This window comes from Bos indicus x Bos taurus, chromosome 12 (genome assembly GCF_003369695.1).
Source record: "Bos indicus x Bos taurus breed Angus x Brahman F1 hybrid chromosome 12, Bos_hybrid_MaternalHap_v2.0, whole genome shotgun sequence".
Classification (NCBI taxonomy): domain Eukaryota; kingdom Metazoa; phylum Chordata; class Mammalia; order Artiodactyla; family Bovidae; genus Bos; species Bos indicus x Bos taurus.
The window spans coordinates 70,061,186-70,082,773 of record NC_040087.1 but is presented as its reverse complement, the minus strand read 5'-3'; the positions used below and the strand labels follow the sequence as shown (position 1 = coordinate 70,082,773).

The following is a 21,588-nucleotide window of genomic DNA, read 5'->3' as shown; positions in this document are numbered from 1 at the left end:
GCAATAAATATCCATAGTTAAGGTTTCTGACACAAACATCTTCCTTTATTTTCTGTCCTTATACCTTCTTTGAAAATATTTAACAATTCTACTTTCATTATAATTATTTGTTTTAATATTGATGAAATACGTCTGTGCATCAATGATGAGATAAGTTCTGGATTATTTCATCCTCTGTGATTACACTGTGGCTCAGATCATGAACTCCTTACTGCCAAATTCAGACTTAAATTGAAGAAAGTAGGGAAAACCACTAGACCATTCAGGTATGACCTAAATCAAATCCCTTATGATTATACAGTGGACGTGAGAAACAGATTTAAGGGACTAGATCTGATAGAGTGCCTGATGAGCTATGGAATGACGTTCCTGACATTGTACAGGAGACAGTACACCAAGACCATCCCCATGGAAAAGAAATGCAAAAAAAGCAAAATAGCTGTCTGGGGAGGGCTTACAAATAGCTATGAAAAGAAGAGAAGCAAAAAGCAAAGGAGAAAAGGAAAGATATAAGCGTCTGAATGCAGAGTTCCAAAGAATAGCAAGGAGAGATAAGAAAGTCTTCCTCCGTGATCAATACAAAGAAATAGAGGAAAACAGCAGAATGGAAAAGACTAGAGATCTCTTCAAGAAAATTAGAGATACCAAGGGAACATTTCATGCAAAGATGGTTTTGATAAAGGACAGAAATGGTATGGACCTAACAGAAGCAGAAGATATTAAGAAGAGGTGACAAGAATACACAGAAGAACTGTACAAAAAAAGCTCTTCACGACCAAGATAATCACAATGCTGTGATCACTCACCTAGAGCCAGACACCTTGGGATGTGAAGTCAAGTGGGCCTTAGAAAGCATCACTACGAACAAAGCTAGTGGAGGTGATGGAATTCCAGTTGAGATATTTCAAATCCTGAAAGATGATGCTGTGAAAGTGCTGCACTCAATATGCCAGCAAATTCGGAAAACTCAGCAGTGGCCACAGGACTGGAAAAGGTCAGTTTTCATTCCAATCCCAAAGAAAGGCAATGCCAAAGAATGCTCAAACTACCACACAATTGCACTCATCTCACACACTAGTAAAGTAATGCTCAAAATTCTTCAAGCTAGGCTTCAGCAATATGTGAACTGTGAACTTCCAGATGTTCAAGCTGGTTTTAGAAAAGGCAGAGGAACCAGAGGTCAAATTGCCAACATCTGCTGGATCATCGAAAAAGCAAGAGAATTCCAGAAAAACATCTATTTCTGTTTTATTGATTATGCCAAAGCCTTTGACTGTGTGGATCACAATAAACTGGAAAATTCTGAAAGAGGTGGGAATACCAGACCACCTGACCTGCCTCTTGAGAAACCTGTATGCAGGTCAGGAAGCAACAGTTAGAACTGGACATGGAACAACAGACTGGTTCCAAATAGGAAAAGGAGTACATCAAGGCTGAATATTGTCACCCTGCTTATTTAACTTATATGCAGAGTACATCATGAAAAGTGCTGGGCTGGATGAAGCACAAGCTGGAATCAAGATTGCCAGGAGAAATATCAATAACCTCAGATATGCAGATGATACCACCCTTATGGCAGAAAGTGAATAGGAACTAAAAAGCTTCTTGATGAAACTGAAAGAGGAGAGTGAAAATGTTGGCATAAAGCTCAACATTCAGAAAACGAAGATCATGTCATCTGGCCCCATCACTTCATGAGAAATAGATGGGGAAACAGTGGAAACAGTGTCAGACTTTATTTTTAGGGCTCCAAAATCACTGTAGATGGTGATTGTAGCCATGAAATTAAAAGACGCTTACTCCTTGGAAGGAAAGTTATTCCACGACCAACCTAGATAGCATATTCAAAAGCGGGGACATTACTTTGCCAACAAAGGTCCATCTAGTCAAGGCTGTTTTTCCAGTGGTCATGTATGGATGTGAGAGTTGGACTGTGAAGAAAGCTGAGCACTGAAGAATTGATGCTTTTGAACTGTGGTGTTGGAAAAAACTCTTGAGAGTCCCTTGGACTGCAAGGAGATCCAACCAGTCCATTCTAAGGGATCTCAGTCCTGGGTGTTCTTTGGAAGGAATGATGCTAAAGCTGAAACTCCAATACTTTGGACACCTCATGCGAAGAGTTGACTCATTGGAAAAGACTCTGATGCTGGGAGGGATTGGGGGCAGAAGGAGAAGGGGATGACAGAGGATGAGATGGCTGGATGGCATCACCGACTCAATGGACGTGAGTTTGAGTGAACTCCGGGAGTTGGTGATGGACTGGGAGGCCTGGTGTGCTGTAATTCATGGGGTCGCAAGAGTCGGACACGACTGCGTGACTGAACTGAACTGATAAATTGAAGAATACAATGATTAATCATAAAATAATGTTCCTCATTATTCTAAAACTAGGAAGCTGAATGGAGTTATAAACTAAAAGTCTACTAAACAGATCCTCATCTTGGGTCCTCCTGAAGGGATTATTTCCAGCACCATTTATATGAACAGCCTTGGGGAGGGCTGACCACAGCGTGACATCAGCTCAAATACTGGTGATGATAAAGAGCAAACCTGGAAATAACAGGGCTTATCTTTTCAATACATTTAACAACTACAACTTAATTACCATCTTAGGAGTATGTGAAAGAATGTATTTTCTAAAACTATCGCCTCTGACATATGACTACATTTCCTGATGCTTCCTTTCCTTTTCTTAATATTTGCCTTTCCTTGTCATTTCTAGTAACTTTAAGGGAAGAAAAATTCCCTATTTTCCTTCTACAATAGTACCAACATGATGAAACATATAATTTTTTGGAACACTGTTTACTGGGTGGCTGTTCTGTGTTCAGAAGGATGTCATGAACAAGACAGAAATGGCCCCTGTCCACATTTGTCCTTGTGCTAAAATGCAAAGCTGCAGGTGACCTGCTACCAGCTTAACTTGGCTTAAGGGTCACACTGACTCACAGGGCCCATAATATATAATTACCTAATGCTGACTTAGGAGAAGGAAATGACAACCCACTCCAGTATTCTTGCCTGGAGAATCCCAGGGACGGGGGAGCCTGGTGGGCTGCTGTCTATGGGGTCGTACAGAGTCCGACACGACTGAAGTGACTTAGCAGTAGCAGTAGACTGTCATGCGGAGAAGGCAATGGCAACCCATTCCAGTACTCTTGCCTGGAACATCCCATGGACAGAGGAGCCTGCTAGGCTGCAATCCATGGGGTCGCTAAGAGTCGGACACGACTGAGCGACTTCACTTTCACTTTTCACTTTCATGCATTGGAGAAGGAAATGACAACCCACTCCAGTATTCTTGCCTGGAGAATCCCAGGAACAGGGGAGCCTGGTCGGCTGCCGTCTATGGGGTCGCAAAGAGTCGGACACAACTGAAGCGACTTAGCAGCAGCAGCAGCAACGCTGACTTAGGGAGAAATTTTTTTAAAAAAGATATATTCTGCAGGTTTTCAGGGGTGTGGTTAATTATGGTATAAATGCAGCCAACCTGCATTGCCATCCCAACCTGAGAGTCCCAGTACTCACTTGAACATTCCAGGCGTTTCACATCTCGTGACGTCTCTAAGAAATACCGCCGAAGAAAAAAGAAAATGACGCCAAGGGGAATCACAGGTATAGCAATCCAAGGAATCACCACCACCACCACAATCACCACACCAATCACCTGTAGAAATGTCTAGAAGAGTGAAAAATAGATGTAGGAGCCTCTTTGTCAAGGACTCTTTTCAAAAATAAACTTTAATAGACTATTTTATTGTGATTAAACTTCTTTTCCTGAAAGATGTATTGAAATAGTAGAGAAAGCTTTGCCATCCAAACAAATAAAATTATAGGTGGTTCTAATGATATTTATTGCAAGATTATGTGTGTGTGCTCAGTTGCTTAGTTGTGTCTGACTCTTTGTGATTGCATGAACTGCAGCCCTCCAGGCACCTCTCTCCATGGAATTTTCCAGGCAAGAATACTGGAGTGGGTTGCCATTTCCTCCTCCAGGGGATCTTCCCCACCTAAGAATCAAATGCGCCTCCTGCATCTCCTACATTGCCAGGCGAATTCTTTACCACTAGCCACCTGGGAAGCTTTATTACATGATTGCTGTGTGCCCAAAACCTTAAGAATCTTCTAGGTATTAGCTCTTTTAATACACTTTGTAGTCTATAAGGTAGGAATTACTAATTTTAATAGATGAGAGAATATTTGATGTTCAGAGAGACTAGGACTTGAACCCTAAAGTATCATGAGTCAGTAGGTATTACTAGAGATGAATGAGCAGGCATCACAGATAAGGAAACCGGAAGCCTCAGTTACCCAGGTAAGGATAAAGAAGTGGTTAATTACAAAGTTAGTGTCCAGTAAAGGAGGAAAAGATGCAAATGTGATTTTTAAAGTGGAAATTTTTCTTTGCTGGTTTTCTATCCATAGTTAACATTTACTGAGTGCTGACTCTGTACAGGGCTACACATTTAATACTTGACATGTATTAGCTTATTACTTCTCACAATAGCCCAATCAAGTACCAGTATTATCTCATTTTACAGATGGAAACACTGAGGCACAGGGAAAGGAAAAGGAGCTTGATGGAAACAAAGCCTGAGCCATGGAGCCAGAGAGTCTACATCATGAGCCATTAGGACATACTTAAGCTTGTTCCCAACATACCACCAACTATTTATTGTCCAGGAAAATTATTTTTACTTATTTGAGCCTCCTAATTTATCTTAAATTTTTCTTCTAAATACCTTATTTAAGGAATTTCAGAGCTCATCAGCATGCCCAATAAAGAACAGACAAAAGAAGAGAAATGTGATAAAACCAGTTTTTGGTATTTCCTAGAAATCTGGGGAAGAATTTTCATAATAAACAACTTTAAATCATGAATAGTTTTTTTTGTTTGTTTGTTTGTTTTATCCTCTGGATATACATTAAATTTTTTAACATTATGATAAAGATGACTATTTTAAGGAGTAGTGATTATAACAACAGGGGGTGCCATTTACCAGGTGTTTACTCTATGCACAGCACTGTGATAAGAGTTCCATAATCATTCACTTGAGCATCACATCGTTCCATGAGGTGATTTTATCTTGGGAAATGATCTTGGTCTAAAAACACAGCAGGTAGAATAGAAGCCCAAATCATTGACTGATGCTGATTTAGACATACATATTTATCAGGAAAAGTATGATACCCTGGTGAAAAGTTTCAGGTGATAGGAATGCAACCAGCACTTAGTATCTATGTGTAGTATCTATCTTAGTATCTAGCCTGCTATGAAAAGGGGTCAAAAGTTGAGGATATGCAGATTCACAGAGTTTGGGCCAATGCCTCCAGAGTTTATGATCTCAGATGGATACAGTTCCATGGTGATCTGCACAAGGCACTGGGGAAACACAGGGAAGAACATGGGAATCCTTTATTGAAACTTTGAAGAAGAGATTAACAACTGAATTTCACAGGCCAGAGAAACAGAGAATGACATGAATAATTTGGGGTAGCAATCACAATTCCTGGAAATTTTGACCAAACGGGAGCTGGGCTGGGAAGGTCAAATGGCTTGTCCAAGTTAGCACCAGGTGTTCTGTGTCCTCTTAGAACCAGCACCCCTGCTCACCAACCCAGGGCCTCCACACTTTGTTGCCCAGGGCAGCTGTTCCCAGCATGTCTTTGGTGGATGCATTAGCAGAGTAATGCCTATATCACAGAGACTTGGGTTATCATTTCACAGCTCTTCCATATAAGTTTTCTCAGATGATCTTCACAACCATTTGTGAATGAGAAAAGCAAGAACTTTCATTTCCATTTATAGGTAAGAAAATGGTAAACTAGGAGGGTAAGCAGTTGTCCTAAATTTTCCCAGGAAGGTACTGCAGGTCATGAAGAAAGACAGGAATAATCTGTACTCTGGGAATCTCAGAGACACAGTTGTTTGCAGGGGAGCCTGAAAGGAGAAGGAAATGTCCAGAACTGTGACTCTGTGTCCAGGAGCCCTTGTGAATCAAACTGCATTATTTGAATAGAGACATTTGCTTTTCCTGTTTCTTCCCATCTGCTGTGGTGTCAATATAAAATTCAGAGTGAAAAGCATGGAATCTGAAGGAACAAATTTCAATCATAAGTGGAAAAATATAGGTCTGTCTAACCTCCCTTCTATTATATTTTCAGTTGAACAATTTCTTACAGCCATAGGATTAACTAATGCATCCCACCTTGCTATACCTTTTTCTCATGGGGAGGGGTCCTTCCTTCTATGTATGATCTTAAGTCAAGTCACTAGGTTTGCCATCAGTAGTTGTCAGGAAAAAATATCTGAAACGTCAATTATAAAAAATCCAAATTACAGCTTTTTCGTAAACACATTATTTTATTGGACAATATTCACCAGTTTCAATAGCCTGGCTCTCCCCAGGTGAGAGCTTTTTATGACCAACCCAGCATGGCAGATAACCTAGGAAGAAGAGGTAAGATGAAAATGAAGGGCTCCACTTGAGCTGTACCAATACTTTTTCCCTGAGTCCCTATTAAAAACTTGTAACTGTTGCTCTCAAAAGCTCCTAAATTAGGTCCTTCAGATTTCATGCTCCTTAATTCTGAAGCAATTCAAATAGGCTTTTTATAAGAGCTTTATTTCTATTTACAAGTCATACCCTATACAGCCTTATAGTGGATATTGGGCTTTCCTTGTGGCTCAGCTGGTAAAGAATCTGCCTGCAATGTGGGATACCTGGGTTCAGTCCCTGGGTTGGGAAGATTCTCTGGAGAAGGGAAAGGCTACCCACTCCAGTATTCTAGCCTGGAGAATTCCATTAACTGTATAGTCCACAGGGTCACAGAGAATTGGACACAACTGAGCAACTTTCACTTTCATAATGGATTTTACATATTATATTATATTAACATATATACAATGCATGAGTTTATATTTAAATTTATTTATGAATGTATGAATCGTTTATTGCCAGCTGTCTCAAACTGTTAACAGAAGCTGTAGAAGACAAAAATAGTATCCAAGCAAAAAGTCAACACTCTGAAGAGGGAGGGAGCAGATTTCTGTGTGAGACAGAGATCCCTTCCTTGAAGCCAGTCTCATTTCTTTCTTCCACATTCTCAGGAATTTTATCGAGCCTAATCCTAGCTACACACACAATTCTCCCCATCTGATTGGATTTCAGACCCATCTGATGGCCCATATTACCATGGCCAGTGCTTCCATACTTCTGTCTCACCATGGCACAAAGACAATGATATGTGTACAACAAGAAACATGTTGACCTAGAAGAAGTGACCCAAGTCCTGATGCTCCAGGAAATAAGGGGAATCATTATTTTGATATGCTTATTTCCCACTGGGAGCACACCAGTTGGGAATTCTATCAGAAGTCATGAATCCACATGAATAAATAGAAATAATCTTTTGGATGACTCTTTCACTTGAGAGTATATGGTCATTTTTCACAATTCAGATAAATATTTAATTTGCAGAATATGATAAATACACCTAGAGGAGAAATTCCATTAGCTTGATATTGTGCTGAGATGGGGTGTAGTGTTAACATTCTTGAATAATAATAGGGAGGGCAAGACTCTATACAAGCTGGAATCAAGATTGCAGGAGAAATATCAACAACCTCAGATATGCAGATGATACCACCCTAATGGCATAAACAGAAGAGAAACTAAAGAGCCTCTTGATGAATGTGAAAGAGGAGAGTGAAAAAGATGTCTTAAAACTCAATATTCAAAAAACAACCATGGAATCTAGTCCTAACACTTCATGGCAAATAGAAGAGGGAAAAGAGGAAGCAGTAACAAGACTTTATTTTCTTGGGCTCCAAAATCACTGCAGACAGTGACTTCAGCCACAAAATTAAAAGACGTTTGCTCCTTGGAAGAAAAGCTATGACTAACCTAGCCAGCACATTAAAAAGCAAAGACATCACTTTGCCAACAAAGATCTATGTAGTCAAATCTATGGTTTTTCCAGTAGTCACGTATGGATGTAAGAGTTGGACCATAAAGCAGCCTGAGCACTGAAGAATTGATGCCTTTGAATTGCAGCATTGGAGAAGGCTCTTGAGAGTCCCTTGGACTGCAAGGGGATCAGATTAGTCAATCTTAAAGGCAATCAACCCTGAATGTTCATTGGAAGGACTGATGCTGAAGCTGAAGCTCAAAAACTTTAGCCACCTAATGCAAAGAGCCAACTCATTGGAAAAGATCCTGATGCTGGGAAAGATTGAAGACAGGAGGAGAAGGGGGTGACAGAAGATGAGATGGTTTGAAGGTATCACCAACTCAATGGACATGAGCTTGAGCAAACTATGGGAGATAGTGAAGGACAAGGAAACCTGGTGTGCTGTAGTCCATGGGGTTGCAAAGAGTCAGACAAAACTTAACGAGTGAACAACAATGATTGTTTCTGTTCAAGTATTATTGGTTACCTTATTATTATTAATCTTTTCTTTGTAACACGTGCTTTATTAGAAAAAAAGGTGAAGTATATATTTGTCTTTTATGGTAATACAATACACAATTTAGTTCATCTTGGCTATCTTTTCATGAGAGGTGCTTGTTTCTATTATGAAATATGCTTACAGTAAAGGGAATCCACACCAGACACCTGGGAGGCAGAGGGAGAACCACTTACCCAGCATGTGCTGCTTCAGACCAACCCTGACATGACAGAGTAGCCATTCCTGTCCCAGGTGTTACTAATGTTAATTCAGCCTCCCAATCACAGCCACACCTTTCTCTCACAAACATGGCTTTTATTTAAGATTAAAGGACACATCACCAGGCTGAAAGGCCCACCCTCAATCCCTGTGAAAAGGCCTTGAGAAACAGGCTCTCTGTTCTTCCCTGTGAGAACTCTGACAGGACTGATACATTACCTGGAAGAACTTTTGAAATGATGAAGGCAGCACATCATCCATATACCCAATGTCTTTGGAGAAACGATTTAAAATTCTTCCTGTAAGAACGGGATATGAGAAATTACTCTTTGACCCAGACAGGCCCTTTAAGACAAACAATTCATGACCAAATAAAATAATATTTTAAATGCATATTTAATATATTTCAGAGTCATATGAAATAAGCTGTGTCAGTGGTAAAGAAGGAGAAAATAGGATAATACCTAAAAAGAAACAAAAATACCACAAAATAGAAGTTGGTGGGATTGAAATTAGCCCTTGGTTTTTAAAAGAATGGTGGGCTGAGGGCAGGGAATCTTGTGGAAGGGTTGATGGATTTTAGTATGTTCCCTCCTTTTAGATCCATCCCATCTAAGGCTTCATTCCAAGTGCTTCTTATCATTGATTTTATTTGCCTTCTCAAAATCCACTAAAACAGTATATCCTAAATGCTGCAGAATTGGAAGATGAGAATTTCTAATATCTACTGCTTTTAATGATTTAATTCAAACAACCCTGAAGCTACACAAATACATATATACACACAATCAATTTTGGTATATCCAGGGAAATGTGTTTATCTACCCTGGGAAATGTGTTTATCTACCCCTCTGAGCTTCATTTGTAATTGAAGCTTCAGGAAGCCAGCCTGCAGATGAGATGTGGGACCTCTACCTGCTCTTCCTGACCTCAGTCACAGATGACTTCCTCCCAAGGCCCTTCACATCAACCCACAACAGGACGGTGAATGAGCAGCATTTGGGGCTGAGTTTCAACTTCTGCTGGGATGTGAGGCTCTTCTGTTGTCCACAGGGTGTCTGGCTCACTGGAAGCACAGGGTGTGCCCACACCAGGAACTGGAGTCACTGGAGGCTTTCACCCTTGGCCAGGCCAGCATTACAGACTGGGCCTCAAATTTCCCTACTCAGACTTAGGAAATACAGATGCAAAAACTGTCTTTTAGTGACACCTTTGGCAGATCTGGTGACAACTCTTCTCATATTGTAAGAATGCCTGTTTTAGAGGGTGATTCTCAGGATTAAATAGGCTCTTGCAGGTGAAAGAACCCAGCCACGATGCCAGGTGAGTTACCGGGCACTCAACCACCAAGGTGAGATGATGATTCTGACCCCCAGGTTCTGCAGCATCACGTCTCCTGGGAAAGTCCACCAGGCGATGCAGGAGGTCCACTTGGTAAAATGCAGATTCTGACTCAGGAGGGCTGGGGGAGTTAGAGAGTCTGCATTTCCACCAAGCTGCCGCATGACACCCTTTCTGCTGTTTCCCACACCACACTTCGAGGGGCAAGAGGTTGGGTTATTTAATCAGTTCTGCTTTAGGAACATTAAAATCAAATGGATTATTTTTCAAATATTCTAGATAATTTTGCTACCTACCTAGTCTTCTTTTTTTTTTAAGATTTATTTATTTATTTCATTTTTGGCTGTGCTGGATCTCCATTGCTGCACATGGGCTTTCTCTAGTTGCAGCACGGTGGTTTCTCTTGTTGCTGAGCATGGGCGTTAGGCACACAGGCTTCAGGATTTGTGGTGCATGGACTTAGCTGCCCTATGGCATGTGGAATCTTCCCAGACCAGGGATCAAACCAGTTATCCCTGCATTGTCAGGTGTATTCTTAACCACTAGACCACCAGGGAAGCCCTGAATGGTCATTTTTTAACTTCTCAAAGTAATAATACCAAAAACAAGGAAAATGTATGTCAAAAATGTTAAAGATACAGTTTACATGCATATGGTTTCATCAGTGGAAGAGTACAACTATTTAACATAGGCAGAATTTGGAAACCCTGTAAATACAATTCAGCTTAAAAAGTGTTTAAGGTAATGATGGAATTTTATTAAAGATGAAAAGGCTACCCAGAGATGAACAGTACATGAAAACACCCCTTTACTTTTCACCAGATGTGGGTGACTTAAGGTCTGAGAGACAGGATTAGCAAAGTTTGTAGAATACAAGAAAAACAAAACCAATGAGAAAAACCATCTCTCCACATAGCAACTACAAAAACTGAACTAAATATCAAATATCATAATAAAAAAAAAACTAAACTCTAATCAGCAATGAGCTGAGTGCAGAAAATGTGAGGTCAGCAAGTTTAACAGTTACTTCTTGCACTAAGAAACATTAAGAGAACAGATAATGATAAACCCACAGCAAACATTATCCTCAAAGGTGAAAAATTGAAAGCATTTCACCTAAAGTCAGGAACAAGACAAGTATGCCCACTCTCACCATTACTATTCAACATAGTTTTGGAAGTTTTAGCCACAGCAATCAGAGAAGAAAAAGAAATAAAAGGAATACAGATTGGAAAGAAGAAGTACAATTCTCAATATTTGCAGATGACATGATCCTCTATATAGAAAATGCTAAAGACACCACCAGAAAATTACTAGAGCTAATCAATTAATATAGTAAAGTTGCAGGATATAAAAATCAACACACGGAAATCCCTTGCATTCCTATATACTAGTAATTAGAAAACAGAAAGAAAAATTAAGGAAACAATTCCATTCACCATTGCAACGAAAAGAATAAAATACTTAGGAATATATCTACCTAAAGAAACAAAAGACCTATATAGAGAAAACTATAAAACACTGGTGAAAGAAATCAAAAAGGACACAAATAGATGGAGAAATATACCATGTTTATGGATCAAAAGAATCAATATAGTGAAAATGAGTATACTACCCAAAGCAATCTACAGATTCAATGTAATCCCTATCAAGCTACCAATGGTATTTTTCAGAGAACTAGAACAAATAATTTCACAATTTGTATGGAAATACAAAACGCCTCAAATAGCCAAAGCAATCTTGAGAAAGAAGAATGGAACTGGAGGAATCAACCTACCTGACTTCAGGCTCTACTGCAAAGCCACAGTCATCAAGACAGTATGGTACCAGCACAAAGACAGATACATAGATCAATGGAACAAAATAGAAAGCCCAGAGATAAATCCACGCACCTATGGACACCTTATCTTTGACAAAGGAGGAAAGAATATACAATGGAGAAAAGACAACCTCTTTAACAAGTGGTGCTGGTAAAACTTGTCAACCACTTGTAAAAGAATGAAACTAGAACACTTTCTAACACCATACACAAAAATAAACTCAAAATGGGTTAAAGATCTAAATGTAAGGCCAGAAACTATAAAACTCCTAGAGGAAAACATAGGCAAAACACTCTCTGATGTAAATTATAGCAGGATCCTCTATGACCCACCTCCCAGAGTAATGGAAATAAAAGCAAAAATAAAAAATGGGACTTAATTAAACTTAAAAGCTTTTGCACAATGAAGGAAACCATAAGCAAGGTGAAAAGACAGCCTTCAGAATGGGAGAAAATAATAGCAAATGAAGCAACAGACAAAGAATTAATCTCAAAAATGTACAAGCAACCCCTGCAGCTCAATTCCAGAAAAATAAATGACTAAACAGACATTTCTCCAAAGAAGACATACAGATGGGTAACAAACACATGAAAAGATGCTTAACATCACTCATTATCAGAGAAATGCAAATCAGAACCACAATAAGGTACCATCTCACGCCGGTCAGAATTCAGTTCAGTTCAGTCGCTCAGTCGTGTCCGACTCTTTGTGACCCCATGAATCGCAGCACGCCAGGCCTCCCTGTCCATTACCAACTCCAGAAGATCACTCAGACTCACTTCCATCGAGTCAGTGATGCCATCCAGCCATCTCATCCTCTGTCGTCCCCTCCTCCTCCTGTTCCCAATCCCTCCCAGCATCAGAGTCTTTGCCAATGAGTCAACTCTTCGCATGAGGTGGCCAAAGTACTGGAGTTTCAGCTTTAGCATCATTCCTTCCAAAGAACACCCAGGGCTGATCTCCTTCAGAATGGACTGGTTGGATCTCCAGGATGGCTGCTATCAAAAAGTCTACAAAATAAATGTTGGACAGGGTGAAGAGAAAAAGGAACCCTCTTACACTGTTGGTGGGAATGCAAACTTGTACAGCCACTATGGATAACAGTGTGGAGATTTCCTTAAAAAACTGGAAATAGAACTGCCATATGACCCAGCAACCCCACTGCTGGGCATACACACACCGAGGAAACCAGAACTGAAAGAGACACGTGTACCCCAATGTTCATCTCAGCACTGTCTACAACAGCCAGGACAAGGAAGCAACCTAGATGCCCATCGGCAGATGAATGGATAAGAAAGCTGTGATACATATACACAATGGAATATTACACAGCTATTAAAAAGAATGTATTTGAATCAGTTCTGATGAGGTGGATGAAACTGAGTCCTATTATACAGAGCAAAGTAAGTCAGAAAGAAAAACACCAATATAGTATATTAACGCATACAGATGGAATTTAGAAAGATGATAATGATGACCCTATATGTGAGATAGCAGAGACACAGATGTAAAGAACAGACTTTTGGACTGTGTGGGAGAAGGTGACGGTGGGATGATTTGAGAGAATAGCATTGAAACATGTATATTATCATATGTGAAACAGATCGCCAATCCAGGTTCCATGCATGAGGCAGGGTGCTCAGGGCTGGTGCACTGGGATGACCCTGAGGGATGGGATGGGGAGGTAGGTGGGAGGGTGGGTCAGGATGGGGAACACATGTACATCCACGGCACTCAGTATGTCAGCAAATTTGGAAAACTCAGCAGTGGCCACAGGCCTGGAAAAGGTCAGTTTTCATTCCAATCCCAAAGAAAGGCAATTTCAAAGAATGTTCAAACTACCACACAATTGCACTCAGCTCACATGCTAGTAAAGAGATCCTTAAAATTCTTCAAGCCAGGCTTCAGCAATACATGAACCATGAACTTCCAGATGTTCAAACTGGTTTTAGAAAAGGCAGAGAAACCAGAGATCAAATTGCCAACATCTGCTGGATCATAGAAAAAGCAAGAGAGTTCCAGAAAAACATCAATTTCTGCTTTATTGACTATACCAAAGCCTTTGACTGTGTGGATTACAATAAACTGTGGAAAATTCTGAAGGAGATGGGAATACCAGACCACCTGATCTTCCTCTTGAGAAACCTGTATGCAGGTAAGGAAGCAACAGTTAGAACTGGACATGGAACAACAGACTGCACCCAAATAGGAAAAGGAGTACATCAAGGCTATACATTGTCACCCTGCTTGCTTAACTTATAAACAGAGTACATCATGAAAAACACTGGGCTGGAGGAAGCACAAGCTGGAATCAAGATTGCCATGAGAAATATCAATAACCTCAGATATGCAGATGACACCACCCTTATGGCAGAAAGTGAAGAAGAAGCAAAGAGCCTCTTGATGAATGTGGAATAGGGGAGTGAAAAAGTTGGCTTAAAGCTCAACATTCAGAAAACTAAGATCATGGCATCTGGTCCCATCACTTCATGTCAAATAGATGGGGAAACAGTGGAAACACTGGCTGACTTTATTTTTCTGGGCTCCAAAATCACTGCAGATGGTGACTGAAGCCATGAAACTAAAACAACTTGGCTCCTTGGAAGCAAAGTTGTGACCAACCTAGACAGCATATTAAAAAGCAGAGACACTTCTTTGCCAACAAAGGTTCATCTAGTCAAGGCTATCGTTTTTCCTGTGGTCATGTATGGATGTGAGAGTTGTACTGTGAAGAAAGCTGAGCACCAAAGAATTGATGCTTTTGAACTATGATGTTGGAGAAGACTCTTGAGAGTCCCTTGGACTGCAAGGAGATCCAACGAATCCATCCTAAAGGAGGTCAGTCCTGGGTGTTCATTGGAAGGACTGATGTTGAAGCTGAAACTCCAATACTTTGGCCTCCTGATGTAAAGAGCTGACTCATTTGAAAAGACCTTGATACTGGGAGAAATTGAAGATGGGAGGAGAAGGGGACAACAAAGGCTGAGATGGTTGGATGGTATCATCGACTCAATGGACATGGATTTGGGTGGACTCCAGGAGTTGGTGACGTACAGGGAGGCCTGGCGTGCTATGGTTCATGGGGTTGCAAAGAACAAGACTGAGCAACTGAATTGACTGGACTGATTCTGACTGGTGTGAAGTGACATCTCATTGTGGTTTTGATTTGCATTTCTCTATTAATGAGCAATCGGAGAAGGCAATGGCACCCCACTCCAGTACTCTTGCCTGGAAAATCCCATGGACGGAGGAGCCTGGAGGGCTGCAGTCCATGGGGTCGCTAAGAGTTGGACACGACTGAGGGACTTCACTTTCACTTTTCACTTTCATGCATTGGAGAAGGAAATGGCAACCCACTCCAGTGTTCTTGCCTGGAGAATCCCAGGGACAGGGGAGCCAGGTGGGCAGCCGTCTATGGGGTCGCACAGAGTCGGACATGACTGAAGCAACTTAGCAGCAGCAGCAGGAGCAATAATGAGCAATATTGAGCATCTTTTCATGTGTTTGTTAGTTATCTGTAGTCTTCTTTGGAGAAACATCCGTTTAGGTAGTTTTCCCACTTTTTGATTGGGTTGTTTATTTCTTCTGGTATTGAGTTGTATGCTGCTACTGCTGCTAAATCACGTCAGTCATGTCTGACTCTGTGCAACCCCATAGATGGCAGCCCACCAGGCTCCCTCATCCCTGGAATTCTCCAGGCAAGAACACTGGAGTGGTTTGCCATTTCCTTCTACAATGCATGAAAGTGAAGTGAAAGTGAAGTCCCTCAGTCGTGTCCGACCCTCAGAGACCCCATGGACTGTGCCTTTCAGGCTCCTCTGTCCATGGGATTTCCCAGGCAAGAGCACTGGAGTGGGGTGCCATATGAGCTGCTTGTATATTTTGGAAATTAATCCTTTGTCAGTTTTTTCATTTGCTATTATTTTCTCCCATTTTGAGGGTTGTCTTTTCACTGGGTTTACAGTTTCCTTTGCTGTGCAAAAGCTTTTAAGTTTAATTGGGTACCATTTGTTTGCTTTTGTTTTTATTTCCATTATTCTAGGTGGTGGATCATGGAGGATCTTGCTTTATTTTATGTCATTGAGTGCTCTGCCCATGTTTTCCTCAAAGAGTTTTATAGTATCTGATCTTATATTTAGGTCTTTAATCCATTTTGAATTTATTTTTGTGTATGGTGTTAGGAAGTGTTCTAATTTCATTCTTTTACATGTAGCTGTCCAGTTTTCCCAGCACCACTTATTGAAGAGGCTGTCTTTGCCCCATTGTATATTCTTGCCTCCTTTGTCAAAAATAAGATACCCATAGGTGCATGGGTTTATTTCTTGGCTTTCTATCTTGTTCCATTTGCCTATATTTCTGTTTTTGTGCCAGTTCCATACTGTCTTGATAACTGTAGCTTTGTAGTATAATCTGAAGTCAAGAAGGTGGATTGCTCCAGTTCCATTCTTCTTTCCCAATACTGCTTTGGCTATTTGGGGTCTTCTGTGTTTCCAAAAGAGTTTTGAGATTTTTTTTGTTCTAGTTCTGTGAAAAAATTCCATTGGTAATTTGATAGGAATTGCATTGAATCTGTAGATTGCATTTGGTAGTATAGTCATTTTCACAATATTTGTTTTTCCTACCCAGGTACATGGAATATCTCCATCTGTTTATGCCATCTTTGATTTCTTTCATCAGAGTCTTATAATTTTCTGTGTACAGGTCTTTTTTTCTCGTTAGGTAGGTTTATTCCTAGATATTTAATTCTTTTTGTTGTAATGGCGAATGGGGAGTGATTCCTTAATGTCTCTTTCTGATTTTTCATTGTTGGTATATAGGAATACAAGTGATTTCTGTGTATTGATTTTTGTATCCTGTGCCTGTGACTTTGCTAAATTCACTGATTAGCTCCAGTAATTTTCTGATAGTATCTTTAGGGTTTTCTATGTATAGTATCATGCCATCTGCAAACAGTGAGAGCTTTGTTTCTGCTTTTCTGATCTGGATTTTTTTTTACTTATTTTACTTCTCTGATTGATGTAGCTAGGACTTCCAAATCTATGTTGAATAGCAGTGGTGAGAGTGGATACCCTTGTCTTGTTCCTGATCTTAGGAGAAGTGCTTGCAGTTTTTCACCATTAAGAATAACATAGGTTGTGGGCTTATCATATATGTCAGGAGCCAGCACAGGAGATCCCACCCATAGCAAGATCATGCAGAGGAGAACTGACAGGCAAGGAGGATCAGGACTCAAGGGACACCCTGGACCTGCTCGAGCATCTACCCTGAAACCAAAGTCTGTCTGTCCACTGTTTACTATATTATGCCTTTCACCAACTCCTTTGACATTCAGATTAGATCAGTTGCTCAGTCTTGTCCGACTCTTTGCAACCCCATGAATGGCAGCATGCCAGGCCTCCCTGCTGTCCATCACCAACTCCCAGAGTTCACTCAGACTCAAGTCCATCGAGTCGGTGATGCCATCCAGCCATCTCATCCTCTGTCGTCCCCTTCTCCTCCTGCCCCCAATCCCTCCCAGCATCAGAGTCTTTTCCAATGAGTCAACTCTTCACATGAGGTGGCCAAAGTACTGGAGTTTCAGCTTTAGCATCATTCCTTCCAAAGAAATCCCAGGCCTGGTCTCCTTCAGAATGGACTGGTTGGATCGTCTTGCAGTCCAAGGGACTCTCAAGAGTCTTCTCCAACACCACAGTTCAAAAGCATCAATTCTTCAGTGCTCAGCCTTCTTCACAGTCCAACTCTCACATCCATACGTGACCACAGGAAAAATCATAGCCTTGACTAGATGAATCTTTGTTAGCAAAGTAAGGTCTCTGCTTTTGAATATGCTATCTAGGTTGGTCATAACTTTCCTTCCAAGGAGTAAGTGTCTTTTAATTTCATGGCTGCAATCACCATCTGCAGTGATTTTGGAGCCCAGAAAAATAAAGTCTGACACAGTTTCCACTGTTTCCCCATCTATTTCCCATGAAGTGATGGGACCAGATGCCATGATCTTCGTTTTCTGAATATTGAGCTTTAAGCCAACTGTTTCACTCTCCACTTTCACTTTCATCAAGAGGCTTTTTAGTTCCTCTTCACTTTCTGCCATAAGGGTGGTATCATCTGCATATCTGAGGTTATTGATATTTCTCCTGGCAATTTTGATTCCAGCTTTTGTTTCTTCCAATCCAGCATTTCTCATGACATACTCTGCATATAAGTTAAATAAACAGGGTGACAATATACAGCCTTGATGTACTCCTTTTCCTATTTGGAACCAATCTGTTGTTCCATGTTCCATGTCTAACTGTTGTTTCCTGACCTGTATATAGGTTTCTTAAGAGGCAGGTCAAGTGGTCTGGTATTCCCATCTCTTTCAGAATTTTCCACAGCTTATTGTGATCCACACAGTCAAAGGCTTTGGCATAGTCAATAAAGCAGAAATAGATGTTTTTCTGGAACTCTCTTGCTTTTTCCATGATCGAGCAGATATTGGCAATTTGATCTCTGGTTCCTCTGCCTTTTGTAAAACCAGCTTGAACATCAGGAAGTTCACGATTCACATATTGCTGAAGCCTGGCTTGGAGAATTTTGAGCATTACTTTACTAGAGTGTGAGATGAGTGCAACTGTGCGGTAGTTTGAGTATTCTTTGCCATTGCCTTTCTTTGGGATTGGAATGAAAACTGACCTTTTCCAGTCCTGTGGCCAGTGCTAAGTTTTCCAAATTTGCTTTCATATTGAGTGAAGCACTTTCACAACATCATCTTTCAGGAAAGGCCCACTTGACTTCACATTCCAGGATGTAACAGGGGGCTCTCCCTGACCACCTTTCTCTGAAGGAGATCAACTTAAGGCTCTAATTAATGTCTCCTGGGCATGAATTGAGTATTTCAATTCAAACCCCTCTGTTGGCATTTTAGATTCCTTGTCAGGTTTACCCATACTCTTGCAACTAACGCACATGATTGTTCATAACATCCCAACCATGACCTTCGAACGGTGAAAAAGTTGTGGTACATATACACAACGGAGTATTACTCAGCCATTAAAAAGAATACATTTGAATCAGTTCTAATGAGGTAGATGAAACTGGAGCCTACTATACAGAGTGAAGCAAGCCAGAAAGAAAAACACCAATACAGTATACTAACGCATATATATGGAATTTAGAAAGATGGTAACAATAACCCTGTATACGAGACAGCAAAAGAGACCCAGATGTATAGATCAGTCTTTTGGACTCTGTGGGAGAGGGAGATGGTGGGATGATTTGGGAGAATGGCATTGAAACATGTATAATATCATATATAAAACAAGTCACCAGTCCAGGTTTGATGCAGGATACTGGATGCTTGGGGCTGGTGCACTGGGACGACCCAGAGGGATGGTATGGGGAGGGAGGAGGGTTCAGGATGGGGAACACATGTATACCTGTGGCAGATGCATGTTGATGTATGGCAAAACCAATACAATATTGTAAAGTTAAAAAATAAAATTAAATAATAAAATAAAATTAAAAAAAAAAAAAGAATAACACTGCATTGTTGAGCCAATGCTTGCTTACCCATTGTGTGCCTGGGAGTGCATTAGTTGATATAGTTAGAATGTAGGAAAAACAAGTAGTAGCCTTGGCATTAGCAACATAAGACCTTTGAGTTAATAAGTTCTTTCTTTGTTGTAACCCACTGCACCTTTGCTCCATAAGAATGTAACTTTGTTTTCTGAGGGGGGCGCAGATTGGAAAAATAAAGAAAAAACATTTTAAGGAAAACAAGTTTTCTGGTTGACCAACCTTTATCACGAAAGAGTCATAAAATGTTAACAGGCCACAGGGCCAGAAGATAATGTACACAACAGAAGACCCTTGTAAGTGGAAAGGTATGTGAAAAAGAGCCTGGTTTCGATAAAGGTTAAAACTGATGGAATGTTGAGCTGACTCTGCATGACTCTGCATCTTTCACTTCTGTAAATGTGTAACTCAGGGTATAAAAGCTCCTTTTGAAAGTAAAATTGCAGACCCGTTCCACCTAAGCTTGGTCTCCCCGTGTCTTTCTTTCTCTCTCACTCACTCTCTCTCCTTCTCTCTTTTTCAGGCTGATCCTGAGGCTCTCTGAGTTCACTTTCCTGCCCGAGCTTCTAAGACCCCATCGAGAGGGCGCCTGAGGCCTCTGTGAACAGAGCAAGTCCCATGTCAGGGGCTTTATTGGCTTTCTGTGTAAACCAAGGAATATCAGCCTCTTTCTCTCTCCTTTACTTTCATCTCTCTCACTGACGCTGTTCATCCTGAGGGTATCCCTGGCCTCTGCTGAGGCTGGACCCCGGCACATATATAGCCTTTACTATGTTGAGGTAGGTTCCTTTATTTCCTATTTTCTAAATAATTTCAATTATAAATGGGTGCCAAGTTTTGTCAAAGGCTTTTTCTGCATCTGTTGAGATTATCATATGGTTTTTATCTTTCAATCTGTTAATATGATGTATCACATTAATTGATTTGCATATATTGAAGAATCCTTGTACCCCTGTAGTAAACCCAATTTGATCATGATGTATGAGCTTTTTAATGTGTTGTTGAATTCTGTTTGCTAGAATTTTGTTGAGAATTTTTGCATCTATGTTCATCAGTGATATTGGCCTGTAGCTTTCTTTTTTTGTGTTGTCTTTGGTTTGGGTATCAGGGTGATGGTGGCCTCATAGAATGAGTTTAGAAGTGTTTCTTCCTCTGCAGTTTTTTGAAAGAGTTTTAGAAGGATAGGCATTAGCTCTTCTCTAAATGTTTGACAGAATTAACCTGTGAAGCAATCTGGTCCTAGGCTTGTTTTTGGGGAGACTTTTTATCACAGCTTTGATTTCAGTACTTGTAATTGGGTCATTCATAATCTTTATTTCTTCCTGGTTCAGTAATGAAAGATCAAACTTTTCTAAGAATCTGTCCATCTCTTTCAGGTTATCCATTTTATTGCCATGTAGTTGTTTGTAATAGTCTCTTATAATCATTGTATTTCCGTATTGTCTGTTGTAACCTCTCCTTTTTCATTTCTAATTTTGTTGATTTGATTCTTCTCTCTTTTGTTCTTGATAAGTCTGGATAAAGGTTAGTCAATTTTGTTTATCTTCTCAAAGAACCATCTTTTGGTTTTATTAATCCTTGTTATTGTTTCTTTCATTTCTTTTTCATTTATTTCTGCTCTAATCTTTTTTATTTCTTTCTTCCTGATAATTTTGGGATTTCTTTTTTCTTCTTCTTTTTCCAGTTTGTTTTAGGTGTAAAGTTAGGTTATCTATTTGACACTTTTCTTGTTCCTTGAGGTAGGGTTGTATTGCTATAAACTTCCCTCTTAGAACCACTTTTGCTGCATCCCATATGTTTTGACTTGTCATGTTTTCATTGTCATTTGTTTCTAGGAATTTTATTTCCCTTTTGATTTCTTCAGTAACCAGTTCATTATTTATAAACATATTTTTTAATCTCCATTTGTTTGTGTTTTTCTACAGATTTTTTTTCTTGTAATTGATATCTAGTCTTATAGCATTGTCATCAGAAAAGATGCTTGATACAATTTCAATTTTTTAAAATTTACTGAGGTTTGATTCATGATCCAAGATGTGCTCTCTCCTGGAGAATGTTCCATGTGCACTTGAGAAGAAGGTGTATTCTTTTGCATTTGGATGGAATGTCCTGAAGGTATCAATGAGATCCATCTCATCTAATGTATGGTTTAAGACTTGCGTTTCCTTATTAATTTTCTGTTTTGATGACCTGTCTGTTGGT

At 40.1% G+C, this 21,588-nt stretch overlaps 1 protein-coding gene across 1 annotated transcript in view; it reads right to left on the bottom strand.

Moving 5' to 3' along the window:
• The window catches only part of LOC113902483 (multidrug resistance-associated protein 4-like), a 365,222-nt gene that overhangs the window by 88,986 nt on the left and 254,648 nt on the right, over positions 1 to 21,588 (bottom strand). The window contains exons 21-22 of the mRNA XM_027557817.1: positions 8,891 to 8,970; positions 3,529 to 3,679 (exon numbers count right to left, since the gene is read on the bottom strand). Of these exons, the coding sequence (XP_027413618.1) occupies positions 3,529 to 3,679; positions 8,891 to 8,970 (231 nt within the window). The remainder of the gene's footprint in view (positions 1 to 3,528; positions 3,680 to 8,890; positions 8,971 to 21,588) is intronic.